This window comes from Tachysurus vachellii, chromosome 6, assembly GCF_030014155.1.
Source record: "Tachysurus vachellii isolate PV-2020 chromosome 6, HZAU_Pvac_v1, whole genome shotgun sequence".
In the NCBI taxonomy this organism is placed as follows: Eukaryota; Metazoa; Chordata; class Actinopteri; order Siluriformes; family Bagridae; genus Tachysurus; species Tachysurus vachellii.
The window spans coordinates 7239015-7263987 of record NC_083465.1 but is presented as its reverse complement, the minus strand read 5'-3'; the positions used below and the strand labels follow the sequence as shown (position 1 = coordinate 7263987).

The following is a 24973-nucleotide window of genomic DNA, read 5'->3' as shown; positions in this document are numbered from 1 at the left end:
TTAAAGCTCCTTCCCTGTTGACTGTTTAACTCTGTCTCCCATTTCGGTTTGTGGTAGCCTTAGACCAGCAATTAATCTAAAAAAAAAACCCCAAAAAGACATGAATAAATCAATGGAGAAACCAGGATGCATGTAGACTGGAGTCCTGCATGATACAATCAAGCAGTTAGCATTGTAGCACTGAGGCAAAATAGTGACCAGACCAAGCTGACCTTGATTTTGGAACACAGCAACAAAACTGTCAGTTTGTCAACAACCATGTGTTGTGGGTTTTTCTTTTCTTTTTCTGTTGGAGCCTAACGTCCTTTATTCATTTACTTTAGTTATTTTAAACAGGTACTATTACGGAGTGTGTTCAGGAACATGCAGTTAACTACATTTACACAAGGTGTCCAAAAAATCTGAAACCAAAACATCTAACATTACAAATACTAACTGCATTCAAACTGACCTTGATTTTTAGAACAAGATGGCAAGAGGAAAATATCTAGGACTTTGTGGATGTGTTCAAACTGTCATTAAATTTCAGAAGGTTAGTTATTCAAAACAGCATTGTGTAAAGTCTGTTAATTTAATGAACTGATTTAGTTTGTTGCTCAGCTACAATACTCTGTCACATGAGAGGAAATGTGAAATCTTTTGAAAAAACAAACAAGCAAAAAAAAACCTCAGTCTGACCAGCTGTGAGGAAACTGAGACTGAGATGGTCAAGCTGGTAGACTCTTATTAGGCACCCAGTAAATGCTCTTAATACTACATTGTGAAGTTATTTTTTAAGAAAATAACAACAATAGCAAGGCAAAGAAATGTCAAAGATATATTTATCCATTTAGACAAGTATTAAGAAAAGTAAAAAATAACTTAACATCTTACCAGACGCATCAGCTCAACTTCTGTTTTAGTTGCTACTAAAGAGTAGTTATTACTTGGTCAGATCAAGCTCAAATTTTCAGCAACTGAAGTATGACTATCTGTTCTTTCGAAAATCCGGAGTTCATTTATTGTCCGCAGTATTCTTTCTCTTTCTCCTAGGAAACTGTTCATTTTCCACTCACCATGTTGGAATCGTAAAGCTGTCCCAAGTGTTTATAAAACAAGGTTAGCTGCGGAACAAGCAGTCATTTCCCTCTGACCTCTTTGACAATGATGTAGACTATGTTGTTCTATCAGAGATAAGGAGAGATGCTGGAAGATGTGGGCAACTTTACAGTAAAAAAAAAACAAGAAATTATATCAAATCTAATATGTCTGACAAAAATACTAACAACCGACTTATAAACAACATATTAACAATGGAAGGAAAGGATGTATTCAGGGTGTTCGGAGTCCAGTCTGTGATGTTCCTACTTATGACAGAGAAGTAGGCAATGATCACTTCACAGGTAAAAAGTGTAAAAATGGATGGAAAGGACAAATTGAGGACAAATCAGTTTTCTCCTTTTTCTTTACCAATCCTGGCTGTCTGAGACTATCAGTTTCTCTTGTCTACCTCTCTGCCAAGGGTATGAATAAATTCAGAATAACAAAGTTGTTTCTCCTGGGACAAATCACACTTTTTCAGAACAAAAAAAAAAAACCCTTTTTATGTTAGATAAAATAACAGTCATATATTTTCTTCTCATAGACTCTCTCTTCTCCAACCGGAGTGAGAATCAAATACTCTGAAGGGACACGGCTAACATAATACACCATACAACACTGCACAGAGATGGGAATGTTCTCTGGGAATGGGAATGTTATGTGAGATGTTCTCCACAGCTATCTTTCTGTAACCTGTCTGTTTGAAGCTGGCACTTTTGATGAGGAAAGCCTGACAACCACATAGCAGCTTGAGGGCCCTTGGCAACTGAGGAGCTCGTCATTTTTGCAGTGTTCTCGGAGCAGTAGGTCTTCATGCGGTACATGTTGGCTTTGCTCTCACAGCAGCCCATGGAGCTTAGCAGAATGCAGGTATCTTTCCTGAAGGCCTTGGTGAATATGGCATAGAGGAACGGGTTGGCACAGGAGTTGATCGGATAGAAGAGCACCAGCAGGATCTTGGAGTTGGTGACTGTGATTAGAGGCACCTTAAAGGCAGCTGAGATGGCAAAGAAAGAGATTGGCGCCATGCAAAGAAAATCAGTGAAGATCAGCACGGCCATGCGCTTGGCGATTTTGGTATCGGCAGCACGGCCGGGCACTTCGGGGTGGCGGACAACCATGTAGATCCGCATGTAGCAACCACAAATCACCAGAAAAGCCCCAACATTGAAAAGCAGCAGAAGAATGACATAAGCCTGTGCTAGAGGTGTTTCAATGTCCATGGGCAGACACATGCTTACTTTGCTGTAACTGCTTATGCCAACAATTGGAAGTAGTGCCATGCCCAGGCAGAGCAGCCAGCCTGCAGCCATTATTGCAGCAGCATGGGGCAGAGCAAGTCGGCGCTCCAGCTGCATGGCATGGGTGATGGTGTACCAACGTTCTATCGTAATCGTAGACAGTGTGTAGATGGACAGTTCTCCGCCAAAGACAGACAAGAAACCAGCAATGTTACAGCCCACTCCTGTCTGCCATTCGATGGCATGCTGGCTATAGTAGCCGCGCGTCCGCAGATCCACAATGGCAATCATGAGGAGGTACACACCAATGCAGAAGTCAGCGAAGGCCAAGTGACACATGAGGAAGCGTGGTACCGTGAGTTTGCAGCGGCTGGCGAATAACACTAGAAGAACAGTTAGGTTGCCAGCAATTGCCAGGATGTTGATGAACCAGATGGCCACACGGAGGAACCCAAACCCAGCAATATCCTCACAGGGGTTGAAGGCATCTGCCTCTGGGCTGCACTGGAGGGCTGGTTTGGTTTGACAGAAATCCGGGTACTCAAAATCCATGTTGCTATAGCTGGCTTCAGATAGTGGATCCAGCATGTCAGGATAAAAAGCCTCTTTTTCAGACCCCCTAAATATGGAGTTATAAAGAGAAAAACAATGGTCAGTACTGCATTATGTATGCGTAGTTCAGAATAATCCTTATTCAAACACATATTACTATAGAGTTTACTATATATTTGCTATAATAACACTGAGTATGGTACAATTAAGGCCTGATTGCTGAAGACACATGGATGATGATGTGGTTAAAAGTTTTGATGTCTCCCAGAAATGCATTGCTACGACTAAACAGTCTTATAAACCTTACTTATCTAATGGACTCTGAGGTTCGCAGTATGAAGATCCATTTCTCTGTGCTGTAGATGGAGACTCCCTGTTGATGTAGACACATAATAAAACATCTGGTTAAGAAAGATCTTCATCTAAGATCAAAATCATTGAAGATGAAGATTTTTTTGAGAACAAAACTAGACTTAAACCTATAAATATATAGGTAACTATAAACTTCTAGAGAGGATTATGTGCACTTCGGCTATATTTGATTATGAGCTACTTAGCTGATGATCCTGTGTAATTGATTTATAATAAAATAATTCAAAATGAATGATTATTCGACTGTGTATTTGTAGTCAATAGATTTCTACTTGATAATTTAGGTTATGAGACTCAACCCTGGATACCTGTGTGTGTCCCAGCTGAGTAAAGCACAGCAATGGCTCGGGTAAGTGAGATGAGCCTCTCTTAGGCTTTCCAAACTGTTTAGAGGAGGCAGTCTCTTTAGCAAAAACGCTGAGCGAGCTACCAGCATCAACACGGACTGCAGGCCATGAGATGGCAGCGTCTCCAGAGCAGTAGAGGACACGTCTCTAACATACAGTAGAAATCAACCGCTGAATAAATACAGCAAACAAAAGAAAGAACACAGAAGGAAGCTAGTATTTATTTATCTAGATACGACAAGTTCTCCAGGATGTGACTTACAATACAGCTGGGCCAGAAGCTCCTATAAAAGCATCCCTGTGGATTATTTGCAGCTTGCGGTTGTTTTTCAAGGTTCTGTGAAGCAAACATAAAATGTTATTTTAGATATTTAAGTTCTTTTAGGTTATTTATGCTAATCTGCTTATCTAATTTTTGCAGGGAGAGTGAATGTAAATGTGAATGTGTAAAATTGGTCAGTACTTACAGTTTATCTATTTGTGTCCCATTAAAGGCATGTTTGTGTATTTCCCTGAAGCCATTGTTATACAGATTCCTATGAATAGGGAATATACAATATGTACAATATATATTTTAATCAAACTTGATTTGGATTTCTGTTATGTTTGAACCCAACAAGCATATTATGATGATGCCTGTTTGTCCAGCATATCCCACAGATGCTCAGTCAGATTGAGAACTAAGGAATTTGGAGGCCAAGTCAACACCTTGAACTTCATGTTCCTCAAATCATTCCTGAACAATTTGAGCAGTGTGGTAGAGTGCATTATCCTGCTGAAAGATGCCACTTTTCTTGCTTTGAAGGGGTGGACTTGGTCTGTAACATTGTTTAAGTAGGTGGTAGGTGTCAGAATAACATCCACATGTATGACACTGCATCTGCTGGCCAGTGTGATCCTGGTGCCATCTATTGCACCAGACCATACATATGCATCCAGACATCCATATGGAGTAAAAGAACATGTAATTCATTAGACCAGGCCACATTATTCCACTGCTCCATGGTCCAGCTCTGATGCATTACATGCCAATTGTAGATAATTCCAGTGGTGTTCAGAGGTCAGCATGAGCATTGTGACTGATCTGCAGCTATGCAGCTCCATAAGCAGCAAGCTGTGATGCATTGTACATTCTAATATCTTTCTATTATAGCCAGAATTAACTTTACAGCAGTACTGTGAGTTGTCCCACATACATTTGGCAGGTATTAACCAGTGCATACCGAGAATACCCCACAAGACCTGCTGTTTTGGAGACTCTAACTCAATTGTCTAGCCATCACAATTTGTCCCTTGTCCCTTAGATCCTTACACTTTCCTATTTTTCCTATTAGACTTTGCCACTGAGCACAATTATGTAAAGGTGTAAAGTGTCATAAAAACACAAATGACCTTGAAGGCTTAAATAACCAGGGCACAAATGAACAACTATAAGCTTACATTGTTATGTCTTCAGTTGTCATTCCAATAAAGGCATTTGATGGGATTGACTGCAAGTGGAGGTTGTCACAGATATCTCTAAAAAGAAAACAACATAGACTGTAATCTCATTTAAAACTGTAATCACTCAATACAAACACTCACTATACTGAGTGTTTGTATTCTTCTGTGTGTTTGATCATTCATAACAATGTAAAACCCTAGACTATACAATATAAGACTGAGTGATCAGGTCTCTCTCTCTCTCTCTCTCTCTCTCTCACTCTCTCTCTCTCTCTGCTGCAGACAAAACCTGTTAAAAACTATATCAAAGACATAACCCAGGATATATTTTATTAATAGTGTGTGCTAATGTTGAACTCCATCAGTCATTTCACTTCATTCCACAATAATAATTACAACTTTAATTATGGGTTCAAACAAGGAAACTGCGTAAATGCATTGCAATATGGATCTCACTACCAATTAGTGATTTCAATTAGCCACTCCTGTTTAGCCCAAAACTCTTTTGACTCTGAAGAACTCACAGCATGAAATCAGCTTCAAGGGATGTGATGGCGGTCAGGTCAGGAAAAGTAACTATCCCGGTGTTGGAGATGCTTCTGTGAAAGGGAAAAGCAATCAGCATTGTGTCGCCAAAAACAATTTGCTATCAAAGCTAAGATAACAGGCTTAACTTCAACATACAGCCACCCTTGTCCTTCATAATAATGGCTTTTGTTCAGTAGGGACCTTTTTGTATGTTATGTAAGTAGTGTTGATGATCTTGTTCACTTGTGCCAGACGTACAGTGGATAAAAAGTCTACTCACTCCTGTTAAAATGACAGGTTTTAGTGATGTAAAAATGTGAAATGCTAATAAATCATGTTAAAAACTTTTTCCATCTTTATTGTACAATTGCAACCTATATATTAAAGATAAAAACAATAAAAACAAAAATGATTTTACAGAAAAAATAAAAATAAAAGTGTACAAGAACCTGGTTCTTAATAACAAAAATTACTCAATAAATCTTAATCTCAACAAAATTGTTGGTACCCTTCGGTCAATGAAAGAAAAACTCACAATGGTCACAGAAAAAACTTTAATCTGACAAAAGTAATAATAAATAAAAATTCTATGAATGTTAACCAATGAAAGTCAGACATTGCTTTTCAACCATGCTTCAACGGAATTATTTTAAAAAATAAACTCATGGAACAGGCCTAGACAAAAATGATGGTAGCCCTAGAAAAGACTGAAAATAATGTGACCAAAGGGACATGTTAATTCAAGGTGTGTCCACTAATTAGCATCACAGGGGTCTACAACCTTGTAATCAGTCAGTGGGCCTATATATAGGGCTCCAGGTAGTTACTGTGTTGTCTGGTGACATGGTGTGTACCACACTCAACATGGACCAGAGGAAGCAAAGGAAAGAGTTGTCTCAGGAGATTAGAAAGAAAATTATAGACAAGCATGATAAAGGTAAAGGCTATAAGACCATCTCCAAGCAGTAGATGTTCCTGTGACTACAGTTGCACATATTATTCAGAAATTTAAGATCCATGGGACTGTAGCCAACCTCCCTGGACGTGGCCACAGGAGGAAAATTGATGACAAATCAAAGAGACGGATAATCCGAATGGTAACAAAAGAGCCCAGAAAGACTTCTAAAGAGATCCAAGGTGAACTTCATGCTCCATGCTTCATGCACAAATAAACAGTATATTATGATCAGAAGATGATAGTGTACTTTTTAGAATGGAAATGATTGGAATGAAAACTAAACATCATAAAATAGAGAAATGCTGATATTGCTAACAATTACCAGTAGTGTGAGCAATATACAAATCATGATACTGCTTCCACTTCATTTGCCAAGGCACATCAGCTCTATGTTCACAGACGGAAAAAAGGCTGCTTTGCTGCATCTGGCACAAGGTGTATTGAATCTGTGCAGGATACAATGAAATCTGACGACTATCAAGGGATTCTAGAGTGAAATGTGCTGGCCAGTGTCAGAAAGCTTGGTCTCAGTCGCAGGTCATGGGTCTTGCAACAGGACAATGACCCAAAGCACAGCTAAAAACACCCAAGAATGGCTAAGAGGAAAACATTGGACTATTCTAAAGTGGCCTTCTATGAGCCCTGACCTCAATCCTATTGAGCATCTTTGGAAGGAGCTGAAACGTGCCGTCTGGAAAAGACACCCTTCAAACCGGAAACAACTGGAGCAGTTTGCTCATGAGGAGTGAGCCAAAATACCTGCTGAGAGGTGCAGAAGTCTCATTGACAGTTACAGGAATCGTCTGATTGCAGTGATTGCCTCAAAAGGTTGTGCAACAAAATATTAAGTTAGGGGTACCATCATTTTTGTCTAGGCCTGTTCCATGAGTTTATTATTTTAAATAATTCCGTTGAAGCATGGTTTCCGTTGAAGCATGACTTTCATTGGTTAACATTCATAGAATTTTTATTTATTATTACTTTTGTCAGATTAAAGTTTTTTCTGTGACCATTGTGAGTTTTTCTTTCATTGACCAAAGGGTACCAACAATTTTGTCCACGTGTGCAGTTTAAGGACCATTATATTTTCTCAGAGCATTCAATGTTTGTGGGTAAGAGTCAATCGGTTTGGCTGATCTTGACATTCTTCCTTGCAAATGCATTCAAACAGCTCATGTGCACAGCCCTCTTCAGGTCACACCAATGAAATTTGATTGGTGAAGCCATTCCTATGTTGATTCATAGGTATGTTTTGGACCTTTGGTATGCTAAAAGATAAAATTTCTATTCATCTTAAAGGTCTTCGCAGAAGCCTTAATGTTTTATACCAAAATGTACTAGTATTTGGAGCTAATAATTATTACTTCTAAACCTGTTCTTGATGAAGAAAAGCAGCCCCAAAGCATGATGCTGCCACCACCATGCTTCACTGTGGGGATGCTATTCTTTTGGTGATATACTGTGTTTTGTGCCAAACATATCTTTTGGTATTATGGCCAAAAATCTTTTTATAATAATATAATAATTATAATATTAATCTATAATAAATCAAGGTTAATAAATAATAAATAAAATAAAAATAAAGTTTAATTAGTAACTTAAACACATTATTTCACATGTTTTTGGGTGTATTATTTGCTAACTTTAGTCAGGCTTGAATGCTTTTTTTGGTTAAAAAATGCTTGCATCTTGCCTCCCTCTCCCGTAGCCCAGACATATGAAGAATTCAAAAGATTTTGGCACATGAAGGCAGCACCCAGTAATTAACAGAAACTGCTGCATTTGTTTTGATATTCCTGTAGGCCTCTTGGCAGCCTCCCTGGCCAGTTGTCTCCTGGAATTTTCATCAATTTTGTGTGGAATAATGTACATTAAATAAGAATAGAATAAAGTAACTGTTGTGCCATATTTTCTCCACTTGTTGATTTACTTTACAGTGTTCCATGGTGTATTCAATGACCCGGAATTCTTTTTTTTCCAACTGACATTTTTCAACATTGAGATCCAGTAGCTGCTTTATAAGCTCTTTCTGGCCCATGGCTTATTCAGTTAGATTTTACCAAGAACATGTATAAAAAATCCTATTAGTACACTTGTACTTTATTCATCGATAAAAGTCAAATCTTTTGCCTCTTTAATGGCTCCTTGACAGCTTTTCCCCAAAACCACCTAGAAGTTGTTGATCTTTGCCTAGTTATTGCTGCTATTGAAAAATAAATAAATAAATAAATTAAAAAAAATAAAAATAAAAATAAAAATAAAAAAATAAATAAATAATAATAATAATAATAATAATAATAATAAGAAGAAGAAGAAGAAGAAGAAGAAATATATCTATAATACCGTAGAACTCACAGCATGAGATCGGCTTGGAGGAATGCGATGGATGTCAACACCACATTGTGGGTGGTTTTTTAAAATTTATTTTTTAAAATTTATGTTAAAAAAAGGGAAATATTCAGGACAGGCAGGATGGTGGTGTAACAGGTTGTGTAATTCCCTATTTACAGCTCCAGACAAGTTTATTCTGTTACTGGTTACAGTCAGTCTGGCATTTCACATGACCTTGTGGTGTACAGAAACTTGCAGTTGGTGGATTGGTGACTTTAAATGGACTCTAGGTGTTTTCATGATATCCAGTGATGGACTGAAATCCCAGTATAGTATAGTATAGTTTCTGCCTCATTTTCAGTCTTACAGTGATAGAATCCTGATCAAATGCAACCCTGAGCAGGACAAAGCAGCTACCGAAGATGAATGAATGAATGAATGAATGAATGAATGAATGAATGAAACCAGCAAGCCAGTGCTGCACTGATGAATATGACAAGCCAACAAGTATTGACATTAATAGTATTATTTGTTGTGTTCAACAGCAGATGATCACATGGGCTTCCAGCAACAGGATAGTCTTTCTCTAGTCATCATCTGTCGGTGTGTAAATTCTAGAGGTTTGTGTGAAATTATCAGCAGATCAGCAGTTTTTGAAATCCTGATCTTATATCAACATCCATGGCACTGTCACAAAGATCACACTTTTTTCACTCTGATGTTTGATGTGAACATCACCTGAAGATCTTGACTTGTATCTGCATAATTCGTTGCATTTTGCCTTCATCTATACACTATGCTAAGCATCATGCATACTTCAGACCTTGGATATACTAAAAACATGATACTCACAGGTATCTCAGTTTTGGCAGATTGTTGAAGGCCCGCTGCTGGATATGGACCAGACTCCGGGTATTTTGGATAGATCTGTGAATCAATCATAGATGAAAGTCCAGCAATAAGTTTCAATGAGAAACATGAACAACAGCGTGTTAAAGTATAGAAAAATGAAACTACTGCTACATCAAAAGTCAATAATCTTTAAGCATTACTGACTACAAATAAACAGTATATTATGATCAGAAGATGATAGTGTACTTTTTAGAATGGAAATGATTGGAATGAAAACTAAACATCATAAAATAGAGAAATGCTGATATTGCTAACAATTACCAATAGTGTGAGCAATATACAAATCATGATACTGCTACCTCGTATTATATGTGTAGTTAAGTATTAGATGATAGTTTTTTTCAGACAAATTGATAATGTGAACACTTACATCTCTGAGAGGTTGAAGAGGTTGTTGAAGGCCTGGGTCTCTATGGTTTCCAGTGTGACACTTTGAGCAATTTCTCTGAAATCGTACAATATATAATAAAAAAGTAAAAAAAAAAAGGGGGGGAGGGTAGTGTATTTTTACATCATGTTCAGCCAGTTTTACTGTAAATAAATTTACATTTCTCAGGTTTTTAACAGACATTGTCAAAACCACAGAAATTACACTTTTCCTTGTGTGTTTATATGTCTCCTTCACCTACTATTATACTTTTAATTTTTCAAATTTCTGTTTCTTTTATGCTACATCACATTACATTTGACAGCAAAGACAATTTTCAGGCTTAAAAGCTAGTGCTTGTATTTAATGCCAGTGGTCTGAACACTACTAAAATATCTGGCAACCCCAGGGAATGCTCTACTGCTATTATTTGCATATTTTATTCTAGAAAAGGCAGCATAAGCAGTTGTGTAATTCGTTTCTGGCGGTCATTAAATCAATACTGACAGAAACATTTTAAGTAGCTGACATTTTGTGAAAAGCAGAACAGCTGTCATTCAGGCATTCAGTTTTAATGCTGTAAGCAAATTTGAAGCACTAGCATTTTGAAAATCAAGATGCTTCACAGTCGTCCACACTGGTTTAATGAATAGTAAATGACACTTACATTCTTTTGACACCTCGCAGTCCATCGAAGCTAAAACTGGGAATTGTCCTCAAGTGGATATAGTTCAGAACACTAAAAGAAAATTATATTCAGTGGTAATAACTGTTTACTTAATAGGGAACACAACACATACAATCCATTTAGATTTTTGACATTTAGCAGACACTCTTATCCAAAGTGACTTAAATTTAATTACAATTTATACAATTGAAGGTTAAGGGCCTTGCTCCAGGGCCCAGAAATGGGACCTGGGATTCAAACTCATGACATTCTAAGTAGTCCAACACCTTAACCACTAGACTATCACATCCCTAACAATAGTAATGCACTTGAACTAATCTTCACTTAAACATGAAGATTTAAACATTCATCATGCGTTATGGCAAACCAATGAAGACCTAACCATAACTACTACATGAGTCTTATGAATTCATGCAGGAATAACATCCACCTTAAGTACATGTTAATAAATATTTGTAAATGTTTGAGAAATGTTTGAGAAATTTCCCCATTGTGGGACAAATAAAGGTATTGTAATGAGTCTGTCTGTGTTTTGCCCTGTTTCTGTCTGCTGTCTGCCGTGCTGTTAATTGTTTGCTCCGCCCACTCATTGGTTACTATGGACACTAATTGCACTCTATCTCCCCCCCAGGTGTATCATGTTAGTCACTGATTGTCTCTGTTTGGTAATTGGTTCCTGCTTGCTATATCTACCCTGTTTGTTCACTTCCCTGTTGTTGGTCGTTGTTGTATGTTGCTGTCGATGGTCCCGTTTCCTGTGTGCTCAGTAATCTGCCCTGTTCTGCCTGCCTGTTTCTTGTCTTGGTTTATTAAGTCTAAACTGCACTTGGATCCTCACTTGCCTTTGTCTCGTCGTGACAGGTATATCTTATTTTATCTTATCTTAAATGCATTAATCAGCTCTTTTTTTGAGCACTGGTTGTCTATTCCATCAGTGAATGGGAAATTGAATTATCAGACATTTTTCAATCAGTCTAAATAGATCAATACAAAAAAAATTATAATTTAATTAAACTGAATTACTGAGGGGGACACGGTGGCTTAGTGGTTAGCACGTTTGCCTCACACCTCCAGGGTTGGGGGTTCGATTCCCGCCTCTGCCTTGTATGTGTGGAGTTTGCATGTTCTCCCCATGCCTTGGGGTTTCCTCCCCTGGTCCAAAGACATGCATGGTAGGTTGATTGGCATCTCTGGAAATTTGTCTGTAGTGTGTGATTGCGTGAGTGAATGAGTGTGTGTGTGCCCTGCGATGGGTTGGCACTCCGTCCAGGGTGTATCCTGCCTTGATGCCCAATGACGCCTGAGATAGGCACAGGCTCCCCGTGACCCGAGGTAGTTCAGATAAGCGGTAGAAGATGAATGAATGAATTACTGAGGTACTGGTGGTGTCACTAAACTAAACACATATCAACTAACACTGGTTTGCAATCAAACACAACACATGACAGTTCTATTTTAGTTTTCTGCTAACTTATGCAGATGTAAAAAAAAAGACAACCAAATTATTTATTACTGTGTAGTGATGTTACAGCATTAGTTGTGTATTCAAGTGACTTTGTACTCTTTATGATGTTACCTGCCAGTCCTGTCTATTCCCCACATTTTTCCTCCATTACCTTTTATGCACTTTCTTGTACAACACTGTCAAAGCAATTAACAGTTTAAACAAGTTCCTTTCTTTCACACAGTGTTTTATAAACTACCCTCAAGGAAGTCTGAGTCAGCAAAGGATCAGCCAACTTGATAAGAGCGAATCCGACAAGGTCTGCAGTCTCAGTAACACTGATAGCACTGTGGATGTTTATATGCTGTTTGATAAAGAGCTGAAACACAAGAAATAACCTTTGGAACTGCTTTAAAGCATCCCCCTAGCACTCATGTTTCGAGTGACTATTTCACATGAACTCAATGCTTATTGTATTACAACAGAGCACAAACCACATACATAGCCTACTACAGCTGCAATACCATAATTTTACCTCAGTTCTGATTTTACCTACATTCATCTGTCCATCCATCCATTTGTCTATTGTATATAGTGCTTATCCTATGCAGGGTCAAGGCAGGAAACACCCTAGACTGGGCACCAGTCCATCACATGGCACAGTCACACACTCATAAACCAATTTATACACTACAAACAATTAAGAGGTTCCAATCAGCCATCTCTTAACAACAACACATGTCTTTAGAGTGTATTTGGGAGGAATTAGGAGTATCTTAAAGCAGGGTGAGACCATGTTTGACATGTCTATTTTTGTTTTCATGGAATCTAGGAGATAAGCTCACATACATTACTGAATAAATTTGTTCATCTGTGTGGGATTCTATGAATGTTCTCTCCATTTATGCATGGATTTCCTCTGGGCTGAATCACACTAAATAACCATTAGATGTACGTTTGTCACTGTGTTTTAGGGAAAGCCTGTGGATCCACCATGATCCTGACCAGGATACAGCTGTTACTGAAGATGAATTAGTGAATGAATGATAACCCCACTTGGCGTCCAAGCTTTATGAGGAGTCCATATGTATAATTCCATATGAGTGCAACTTGTCTTTATGAATAATAAATATCAGCTTAGATCAGTTTCAATTATATACTTTGTCAGCTTGTAGTATTAAAATAGAATGGGATCTTTCAATACTTCATACAACACTGCAGTGTACAAGCATATTAAACTACTTACATATTGCAATTATTTGTACAGCTTATAACAACTGATCATGTCGCATTACGTCACTGGACACCACAGACTACTGTTCCCCATTGTGTATATTTGTCTCTCGTTCTTTCAGGCCCCTTGGTTCCTCTGTTTGTAAGTGTTTTTTTTGACTCCGCTTGTTATTCCAATTGTGATCTTGATTAGATTTGATATGTCCGATTTTCCCTGAAGACCTTTGCCTTTTTGACTAGTGTTTTTGCCAGCTGATTTGAATAATCCACCATGACTGTGTTCGTATGTCCCAATACTGTTGCATAATGCAGTTTTTGTGACTGTTCCAATACTTTTGCATAACTGTTTTTTTTTTTTTTTTTTTTTTTTGTTTTTTTTTTTGTTTTGTTTGTTATTCTCCCAGTAACTTTTGCATATCATTGCTAGGACTGTCCCACTACGTTTGCATATCTCTGTTGTTGTGATTGATTTGATGTTCCCATCCTGTTATTTATTTTTATATTTTGGTATTAATAATGTTCTGCATTTGCATTCAACTTCTTTGAGTCTGCTTCGTGAGACTGATACAGAAGGAGGTCTACTTCTATTTATCTTTTAAGAATGCATGCTTATAGGAAACAATAAAAATAATATATTAGCAATAATATAAAATGGTATAATGCTGAAAAGGTATTTCCACAACAGCATGTGTTGCTGATAGCCTTTTAGGTAACTTGATTTGGATACAATCTACAACCACTTAACTACTGGACTATCAAGAACACCTGAGATAATGACAGCAACCAGAATCTCTTTGAAATAATTCTACAGAACATGTCAATTGTTTTTTTTTTGGTTGATGTTTGGCAGATAATCTACAGTAAACATGTCACATTATAATAAAAATCACTTCCAGAAAGCTAGTTGTGTTAAACCACTCTATTACTGAGAGCAAAAAGTGAAATTCTGTTCTACTGGATGTGGTTCATCCTTACTGGTTCAAAGAAAACTGACCACCAAGCAGCACATAGGTAGGTAGGTAGGCAGAAATCCTCCAACACTGTATTGGTCATTTTCCAACCCCTGTACATGGACTGTAAATTAAACTTCAGGTAAGATTTTATTTTTGGACCAATTTTACAAATGCACCTCGGTTAAAGAGAATCTGAAACCAGACCTATGCTGCCCTGGGCACCAAGAACAATTGCACTCAGATTCGAAACATAAATGTAAGTATGGTAAGTAGTACCATCCACCGTTACAGTGCTTATAACCACTATTCTGTTCAGTCTTAGTGGCTGTGTTCCATATTTACTGAAATAATTATGTAATTAATTGTTGCTGTGAGTAGCTGATAATTAGATTAGTGAATTTTCTGTGTCTGTAAATAACAACATGGTTGTGGTTAATTGTTTGACATCATTTGTCCTATAATTTACTTTATTAATTAAACTTTTACTTTAATTCAAAACTCTAATGATGCTCATACTCAAGTTTCTTTTAACACACTTAGCACTGCTCGACATCACAGTGTATAGTTAGGGAAGAGGAATGATTTGGAATCACACTATACAATGGCACCCAGATGAGGATGGAGTCCTTTTTAGTTCTATTGTAAGTTTTTTATCCCCTCGCTTCAGATAGTTTCTCCTGAATCTTTGTATCCAGATTTCTGTAAAGCTACTTAGTGACATTGTTAAAAGAGCAATAAAATTGTAAAAATAATAGTTTTGAATTTAATGATCTGCAATAGCAACTAAAGACAGGTTAAAAGACACATTGCTGAGAATGTTAAACATTATGAGGTGAATTTCTGGATTTCATAAATTGAAATACTATTGTGCTTGCTGTACATATGAATGTTAATCACAATGTTCCTTTACACCTGGTTTCCTACTATAAAATACAAACAAAATACATTCATCTAACAGTAGTTAGCTTCCGAGTTGGTCATAAGTTAAACTAGGTGATGTTTTAATGAGAAAATTGAGCATATGCATTAATGTTTTTGAGGCTAATAAACTTTATTCAGTGGTAATAAATGTTCCTATTAATTTGCCTCCTATAATAAATACTTAATAAATGAAGCTCTACACTTCAGCTAGTTGATGCTTGTGTGAGTTGTGTGGGTGGGTTGTGTGGTGGTGCAATGGGAAGCACGTCCACCTCAAAGCTCCAGGCTCCTGAGTTCGACCCTAAGTATTGGGTGACTGCATGTATGGAGTTTCACATCTTCTCCCATGTTTATGTGGGGTTCCTCTGGGTTCTCTGGATTCCTTCCACTGTCGAAGAACATTGGCTTGAATAAATTGCCTTTAGATATGATTTTGAGTGCTAATTTTAAAATTATTATTATAAAAAAAACTCCAAAGCACAGTATGAAAACGTGTTATGAAAATTTTATACCATAAGACAGCAAAACTCCTCCCTCTTATTTAAACGTTTCTATAATTTCAGTTTAATTATTTCACAAATTTAAAACCTAAATCTACATATAGATACAATTCCATTCCAACTAATAGCACTGATTTCACCTTCACGTTCTTTGAATTGTGAAATCAGTTCATTGCTTTCCAAATGTTCTATATAGAAGATTTGTTTCGCAAAGATTATACTGTCTAAGCACAGAAAACCAGGACTTGGTAATGACATACCAAGGAACCAAGATGGAAGCTTCTCTCACAACCAATTAGGGGACATAACCAATAGTTTATAAATCACTAGACTTAAGAATGATTAACACATTGTACATATAAAAAGATGAGCTTTAGTTACATCTGTAAGGTGAACTAAGAAATCAATGTCATGGTGTCAATCCAGCTCGGCCAGAGAGGATAACTAAAGTGGAAGAATCATTTACATTTATAACTCATCCCCCCATTTAAAGAAGGAGAACTGAATTGCTCATTCGGAAGTCGCGGAGTAGGCATGATGGATAGAGATTTATGTAAATTAGCTGCGTATTGATGTAAATGGGGTTTTATGACTCACGCACAGATTTGTGGCACAAGGTCACAGAGAGAATGAACATAAATCTCATTGTGCTGATTAAAAGTTGCAAATCAATGCCTCTGTTAACTCTTTCATGCATATCCAGTGTATAGGGCATGACTAAAATCACTTCATTTTATCTACTTGAACTAGCTGGTTACCGAGTTAACATTCTGTACTATTTACATACAATATTCTGTCCCCTGGTTGCAAGAAACTTGGTAATGAGGATGTGCCACATTAGTTTTCACGTGTGTCATAATCAGTCACCTCTTCATGCAATGTAGGTGTCCTTAGGTACAATGATAACTCTTTAGGTATTACTACATACTCGCTTAAAGAGCTCTCATTTACTGTTCATTTCTCCTGGTAAGTCTGGCAAACACTACATACTCCCAAACATTCATCTTTATTTTCCCAAAGCCATGTGGTGAAATATGACATATATATCTTGTATTTATGTCAAATATATGTATATATTTGACATAAATACAAGAGAGGATATCCCTGAGAGAAAATCATACACATAGTGAAGCATGGGGGTGGCAGCATTATGCTATATGTCTGCCTTTCCTTAATTATTTGAACCTTCTTCATAAAAGGTCATGTCAGGGATTGATCACAAAGGTGAATGCAAGTGCAGATATAGATTATTTACAGTGAACAAACTAAACACAAGTACAGTGACAAACAACAATGACAATAAACGCTAGACAAGGAGAGCTGTATATGATGTGACTTTACTCTAGTGATCATACTTCAATCAAGTGCAAAAGGTTATGTGACAAGAGTGTCATGATCAGGTGAGGTGCAATGGCTGATGGAAATCATAATTATAGTAGAGTTTGGTAATGATCTGGCCTGATTTATCTTGGTTTAATTTTTTTAGACTTTTTAATTTTTACTGGGATGTGAATTTTCCTGGGAGTTTAAACTGTAACTAGCTGGCTTGTTAATGTTATCTGATAACTTTGAGGACATCTAGTCTAATGCTAAACTTCATTTTTTGTTGGACAAAGTGATGAATGGCGTATTGACCCTATGATGGATAGTTCAGCTCCCTCAGCTATAATCGCTTTCCGCTCAGTGATTGTGGATATTTCTATGACGTGTATGGATTTAGTTATAACTAATCAATTCTTCCCCTTCATGAAGTCTTTGTCTTTTTGTCCAAATGCAACATGGTGGTAAGGTGGTATGCATTTGTGTTCATTTTAGCTTTAGTGAACTGTATCCCCAACCCCACTACAGCTAGCACTAGGTCCCTGAACGAGGCCCTAAACCCTCAACTGCAATGTATGAAAGTTGCTCTAAATAAGACTGTCTCCTAAATGCTGTAAATGTCACTTGCTTCTAAACAGTCTGCTTGTTTAAATAGTATTAAGCTTAATTTTTCAAAAAATCCAAAAGAATCCAAAAAATGGCATTGTATTACATGTGCTGTATGTGAATAGAGAGAGGAGGACAGTAACTCTACATATCCACCGCAACATATCCACAAACTCATACTCAATAGGGATAAATAAATATTTAAACTGAGAATTTATTTAACTGGATAACAAAATTTGTGTTTTTTTAACTTTTTTTTATAATTAACAATATAAAGATACTGTATAAAGTAGAAATATCTGTTGGATGGTCATAGTACAAATAGAGTGTAGAGGAGGCAAGAGGTGAAATGACGGAGGATGGAGACTAAAGAGAAAGCAGAAATAACTAAAATAAGTGATTGCACAACCACTAGAAGAAAGTGACAGAGTTGCATTGGAAACACAATAACAAACATGTCGGTGGAAACAAGAACCAGGACGAAACCTACAATGAGGGGAGTAGAACATATGAAACTCTACTAATAACTTAGATCTGAGGCCTCAGCACTACCTGCTTTATCACTGTCTTACAGGACAGAGGAAGTCAACACAAAAGAGGCAAAATCCCACCCATTTTTATTGATTATGCAGAGTGTTCATTTGCCAGATTGAGAGAAAGAACCCTTTTTTGATTTGCGCTACAGTAAATAATTCAGTGCTGATACGCTGCCATTTTATCCTACCATACCTTGCATTATTTTCTGATGTAAGGAGATGTGATCTTCAATACTAGCATACACACACAACACTAATGTGTACACTCAGATGTATCTTTATATTCCCTTAAATCATTCCTGCATTCTCTATATACTGAAGTTGAATAATCTGGAGTTCATCACAGAGTACCATTCACACACATTCACAAACACATTTACACCTATATTCAATGTCAGTGAGCCATTCTACCTACCAGTATGCCTTTAGGAGACATGAGGAACCTGGAGAACACAGAGGAACCCTATACAGATGTACAGTCCAAGCTCACGATACCCTACAGCATGGTGCCAACCCCCATGAATCTATATTTAATACCATATTAAGCAGCAATTTTGCACATGTTGATGGTATAAATGCAATATTTCTGCCACTATAGAGCAAACTTTAAGGTTGTGGTCAGTGACGACGAAATAAATCAGAGCTCTCTGCTAAATTCCTTCATTTTTACATGTCGTCCTCATTTAAATGTGTCATTGATTTGTCTGATGCCCTTGACTGACTCTTATCAAGGCTCAAGGTTTTGGGTGTATCAGAGAGAGAAGATGATTTAAGGTTTCAAGGACATGAAGCACACACATTCCTCACTCTCACCAGGCACTACCTTTCTTACATCACTAACAAGCTATATCCTGAGGCGAGCCAGAGATAGATTCAGTTTTGGCAAAACAACTTGACCTCTCTCCTCCAGATACTTTTTTACACGTGTCCATGACTCCCTTTACTACGAGCAATATATAAAGAAACACATACAAAGCTTTTTTGCAAGAAGAGCGTGGCTAGAAATAGAATGTCAAAGCTAGCAAGAACTACAAATGTGCCGCTTTAAGAAGACGTGGAAGGATGGTAATGGATTTCAGATTAGGGCAAATTGACACGATAGTTAACAGCAAGAAATGTTAGATACTGACATTAACATAACTCTGTCTGTTGAATTAATTGCCATAATTGCAGCAAAGATCCTCGTACCTGCGAATCAACAAAACTCCTATGACAAAAAAGGGTAAAACAAAATTCAAACCACAGTATGGCCAATGGTGCATTTTTGTATGGTAGCTGCAAAATGGCACGAATCTATCTATCTATCTATCTATCTATCTATCTATCTATCTATCTATCTATCTATCTATCTATCTATCTATCTATCTATCATTATCAAGTTGTTTTTTATATGGAGATCTGATATCTCTCTCTCTCTCTCTCTCTCTCTCTCTCTCTCTCTCTCTCTCTATCTGTACACTCACATATGGAAATTCTGTGACTCAGTTCGATGGCCTCCACAATTTGGCCCTTGTTTAAGGCACTCAGATTATCAGCTTGTGCTTGCCCATTTTTCTTTTTCCAACACAACTTTGAGAACTGACTGTTCACTTGCTGCATAACATATCCCACCTCTTGACAGATGCCATTATAGTGAGATAATCAAATAACCTGTCAGTGGATTTAAAGTTATGGCTGATTGGTGTTGATCATATGTATTGGTGATTATAGTAATATACTTGTATAATCATATATAACTGTGCATTCATTTCTTACCCCCATTTATTATATTGCATATTTTCTGTACATACACCGGATATTTCTTGATTACTTTTGTACACACAATGTACATAATCCACAGCATATATAATTCTATTTATTTAGACATACTGTACTATCTGTACTGTAGTATCTATCTTCTCATTTCTTAAATCCTTTCTCATTCTTAAGAGCATATATTGGAATACCTGCTGTGATAAGTGTAAAATTAAGTCATGTGTTATGCATTTCTACTGAGCTAAACAAACGGCATAAAGAACTTTTTTTAATTGATCTGCCTAACAAAATTATAATTTTTTTGAAGGAATTTTTTGAAGGAATCGAGTGTTAAAATACAGATGCCAGTTTTCCAGCCTGAAACACAAGCTCCATCTTGTATGACACTATAATGTGCTGATATTTTGGCCACAGCAGCACGCTTATTGTTTAGCGGTGAAGAAGATGTCCTATCAAAATAGCTTGCATTGAAACTGAGATACAGCCAGATGACACACAGCTCTTTGAAAAAGTGTTATGTGGGATGAATGTGTTCTTACAGCTCTAGCATGAAAGACTTGTACTAGCATGAAGGACTGTTCAATGCCTATGAGGTTTCACTGTGTTCCTTCTATCATTTTACTATACACGCACATGCACACACACACACACACACACACACACACACACACACACATATACACATATTTTTTTATGTAACTCAATAAAAAATGATGATGATCTTTTATTTTAAAACATAATATTTTAAAATATCATAACATTTTCTTTCTTTCTTTCACCATCTAGGATGCAAATATCTTTCATTTGAATGCTTCGGCATTTGGATAAGCTGGGAATGAAATGAAAGATGGGACAGCTTAGGAATGAGAAATTATTTTGACCTTGATAATTATAAATCAGTTAATTGTCTTTTCAAATAAGAAGTCATTTTATGAATTTTTTTATGGTAGATGTGAACACATGGATCGTATAACAAGAATGCAAATTTTCCCTTGGGGAGCTTTTACAAGTAGCAATCTCACCAAATTAGAAGTAGTTGCATAACAGTCCAATACTTGCACAATATGCATCAGTATCAGTACATCCTATTCTTTAACAACACAAATTTTTCCGATTTCTGAATTCATTTTTTCAAAAGAAGCAAAAGTATCTGGGAACAGAATAAAAAAAAATCAGAGTTTGATATTAGTGAAAACTGTCTATAAATCTCTTATTTGTTTTACTGTAATCCTATGCTAGAAAATACTACCTTAATCTGATTATATTCCAAAAATATCAACAAAGTTTTACAGAGAGACAGTCTAATTTGACTGTGAGAATGTCTGAATCTAATACTCGGATATATATATATATTTTTAAATACTTGTATCCTGTTAATAATGAAAATGTTAGAATTGCTCAGATTTTAATTTGCAGGCTTATGAGTACATGAGCTGAGATTTTTGAGAAGAAGTCAGGGGCTAGTTTCAGCCCCTGATTTATTTATTCAGTTCACTTTTATTTTATTTGTATATCGCTTTTAGCAAAGATCACAGAGGGCAAAATGCAGCTGTATAAAAAAAGAAAAAGAAAAAAGAAAGAAAAAAGAAAAACTCCCTGGGAAAATATTAGGAAGAAGACTCAAAAGGAAGCTCAAAAAGAGACTCAAAAGGAAGCTCATCCTCCCTTGTTTTGTATATTGCATCTAATAAAATATGTTATGGATCATCACCAGGCTGCATTTAAATAATGAAATGTTTTTCCAAGTAAAGTTACATGTAAAGATGTATGGGTTCTTATTGCAGTGTTGCATGCAGCAAAGTTGTTGTTTTTTTCCAAGTTTGTTCAAGCCTCTTGAGAACACTAGATATTTAAGGCAACATCTGGATTTGTATTAAGACTTGATCTGGTCAAGTTAAAGTATTATCTTCATTTTGAAACGATTAGCAAGCTGATCTATTGCTCATGGCACTAAGGATGGATGTGTATGTGTTCATAATATTCTCACCATGGTTTTGTACTTACAGTCTGCTGAACGCGCCGCGCTGCTTCTGCGCCGTGGCTTCAGTCGCGCTGGTGCAGCTGATGGACTTGATGGAGCACCGGCATATCTCAGGACAGACAAAACGCAAACAATCACACTGCCACATCATTACAACGACGATGAAAAGCGATGTCCTCATTCTGTATGCTTGTCTTCGGGTTGTACCGAATGAACAGGGATCCGATTCTTAATGACTGCGGCGCGGACTACACAGTTAAAGCAGCTCTTTACCAGATCCTCCTTTCCATCCAAAGTGGATCATAAAAGGGGGAAAAAACAAAAAAAACAGAAGTGTGAGTTGCAAGAGTGAGATATACTGTTATAGTTGTATTTGAAAAGTGGGTAGAGAGAGAAAAAAGACAGAGGCGATGATGTGATGTGATGTGATGCGATGTGCGCTTGGAGAGAATGGGGACAGGAAGAGTTGCGCGCTCCCGCTGGTGAGTCGAGTCGAACAGATTCAAACAATTTGACTCAGTGTTGACACCGTAGAGAGAACATGGGTTTGAACTGACAGTCACTAAAGCTCATCAAACCTTTTTTTTTTTTTTTTTTTACTTTTTTTTTTTTTTTTTACTTTGGGAATGAATCAAGGCAATCGTGTTTCATGTGAAGGAGTCATTATGTGTTTAACTCAAAGGTGACATTCTTAAGTCATTGTGTAAAACTATTATGTGGTCCCATTTATACTGCAATTGAGAATTTCTATCTAATTCTATACTCCTGTGCCATCTCAGGAGCAGCCTTCTCATGACTTCCTATCACTGGAGGATATTTTTACACCACCAGAGACATCAGGCGAGGCCACAGAATGGACAGCACCCAACCCAGTGGTCTTCACTATTTTGTCCATGAGATCCACACTGATAGGACAAAGTCAATAGGAGAGAAACTTTCATCGCAAAGTATGGCAAGTTATTCAGTCTTAAATAGCTTATCTGCTTAAATACAATGTACAATATTGCAATACAATAATTACTCGAGTTGCGGATGATGCATGTTCCCCATCAGTTACCTCTTTTGTCACTGTCACATTGCTTTGTTGCTGTTCATTTTGTGCGCGGGATTGTTTGATAAGAAATCGATCTATTTTTAAGTCCGTGTGTACAGTAAACACAAGTTGTTAACTAGCATGAAACACAAGCTAGCTTCTGGCAGGCCGCCAAAAACTGGCTATTGCGCAGAACGCAGTGAGTCAGTGACGAGTCAAATAATATATATATATATATATAAATATATATTATTATTTGTAATAGAGCATATTCGTTTTTCTATGCTTCCCTGATTGTTTTTAATGTTATTTAAATGAAAAAAAATGTAACCACATGATCATATCATCGTATTATTTACTGCCATGCGAGCCGCATATTAAAGCTTGGCGAGCCGCAGGAGGCTCGCGAGCCGCGCAATGAGTAACACTGACCCAACCCATCACAGCTTGTTTACATACTACAGAAGTGTAAAGTGAACAACTTTATAACATGTATAAATATATTCCTAATGAGCAATTCAGCAGTGACTGTGGCATGGAAAAACTCCCTGAGACGATATTAGGGGAAAAAAAGGAAAACAAGGGGAACCGGACTCAAGACAGAGCCCCCCGTCCGGGTGAGACCGGATAGATATTATAAATAATTTATCTTTTATTACTGTGTACTATATGGTCAGAAAAATGCAATTACATAACCAAAGAATTGATCTTAGTTTCAAGATGAAGTCTGTCTTGTTGACGTTAATAACAGTGTGCTGATGAAGACTTAAGTGCAAATCTGCAGTCCAAAGCAGTCCATCCACAGCATATATCTCATGTATCTCCAGGCTGTCCATGTTGGATCATCCTTAGTAAGCAGCCTTCTAGTGATGATACTCCAAGGATGGCTCAGACAGGTCTAAAGAGCAGAAGTGGTTATGATCACTGCTATCTCAGGAGAAGCATGTGTAGCTCAACACACAATGAGAGAGAGAGAGAGAGAGAGAGAGAGAGAGAGAGATCCAACACATACAACTCACTCTGTCCAGTGAGGCGTACAGTAGGACTTTTTCATATAAGAAAAAATCATGTATCTCTGGGCTATAATTGCACTATAGTAATAGTTATACATTCTGACCCCATTTGTTATGCAGGTTTACTGCCATTGTAATACCACATACAGTATGTGGATGCTTTTAAAAGAAAATCATAACTTTCAGATATGTAATATGTTACCTTTCACAAGAAAACATGGCATTAACTTCATTCTATCAGTTCAAACATTTACTTGTTAAAACATTTTATACTTGAGCATATTTTGGCTAAAAAAAACATACTTTCACTTTTAATTTAGTAAAACTTTAGAAAAACATATTAAAATTTCATTAACTACCCGACTACTGTATACAGTTCTCAATATACATACATATATATATATATTCTTTTTTCTTTTATTTATCTATTTATATATTTTTCTCTGTTTATACTGTAACTAACTGTACATGGACACATGTCATCTAAGTTGATGACTAGAGGCCAATATTCACTGTACCCTACAAACTCAGCTCAGATGGTATCTTGTGAGAAATGAGCTATTTTGATGGTTTAAATCATCAGGGATTTTATCTTGCTCAATCATGTCAACAGAAATGAAATAAATTCATTTAATGTGGGCTGAATATGAGAAATCAGTGTAGGAGAAAAGGCATCTTGGAGTTTTGTGCCAAGTGGCTGTCTACATCTGCTTAGGCCATGCTGACCTAGACTAAGACACTATTTGTTTTCACTCCAGGGCCTGGTTTGTGACATATAAGCAAAGAGATGCAGTATAATCACGGACTATATGAGGATTCTTAGCTGATGATGTAACTGACACACAGCTAAAACATATAT

General features: G+C 37.0%; 1 protein-coding gene across 1 annotated transcript; it reads right to left on the bottom strand.

Moving 5' to 3' along the window:
- Positions 1 to 134: 134 nt before the first annotated feature.
- On the bottom strand, positions 135 to 23452 carry lhcgr (luteinizing hormone/choriogonadotropin receptor). The gene is made up of 12 exons (XM_060871943.1): positions 23126 to 23452; positions 22092 to 22347; positions 10799 to 10870; positions 10135 to 10209; positions 9705 to 9779; positions 5560 to 5634; positions 5033 to 5110; positions 4060 to 4128; positions 3855 to 3929; positions 3554 to 3739; positions 3181 to 3246; positions 135 to 2940 (listed from the first exon to the last, which is right to left on the bottom strand). The coding sequence occupies exons 2-12, from the start codon at positions 22247 to 22249 to the stop codon at positions 1737 to 1739; spliced, it is 2133 nt and encodes a 710-aa protein (XP_060727926.1). The 5' UTR covers positions 22250 to 22347; positions 23126 to 23452; the 3' UTR covers positions 135 to 1736.
- Positions 23453 to 24973: the final 1521 nt, after the last annotated feature.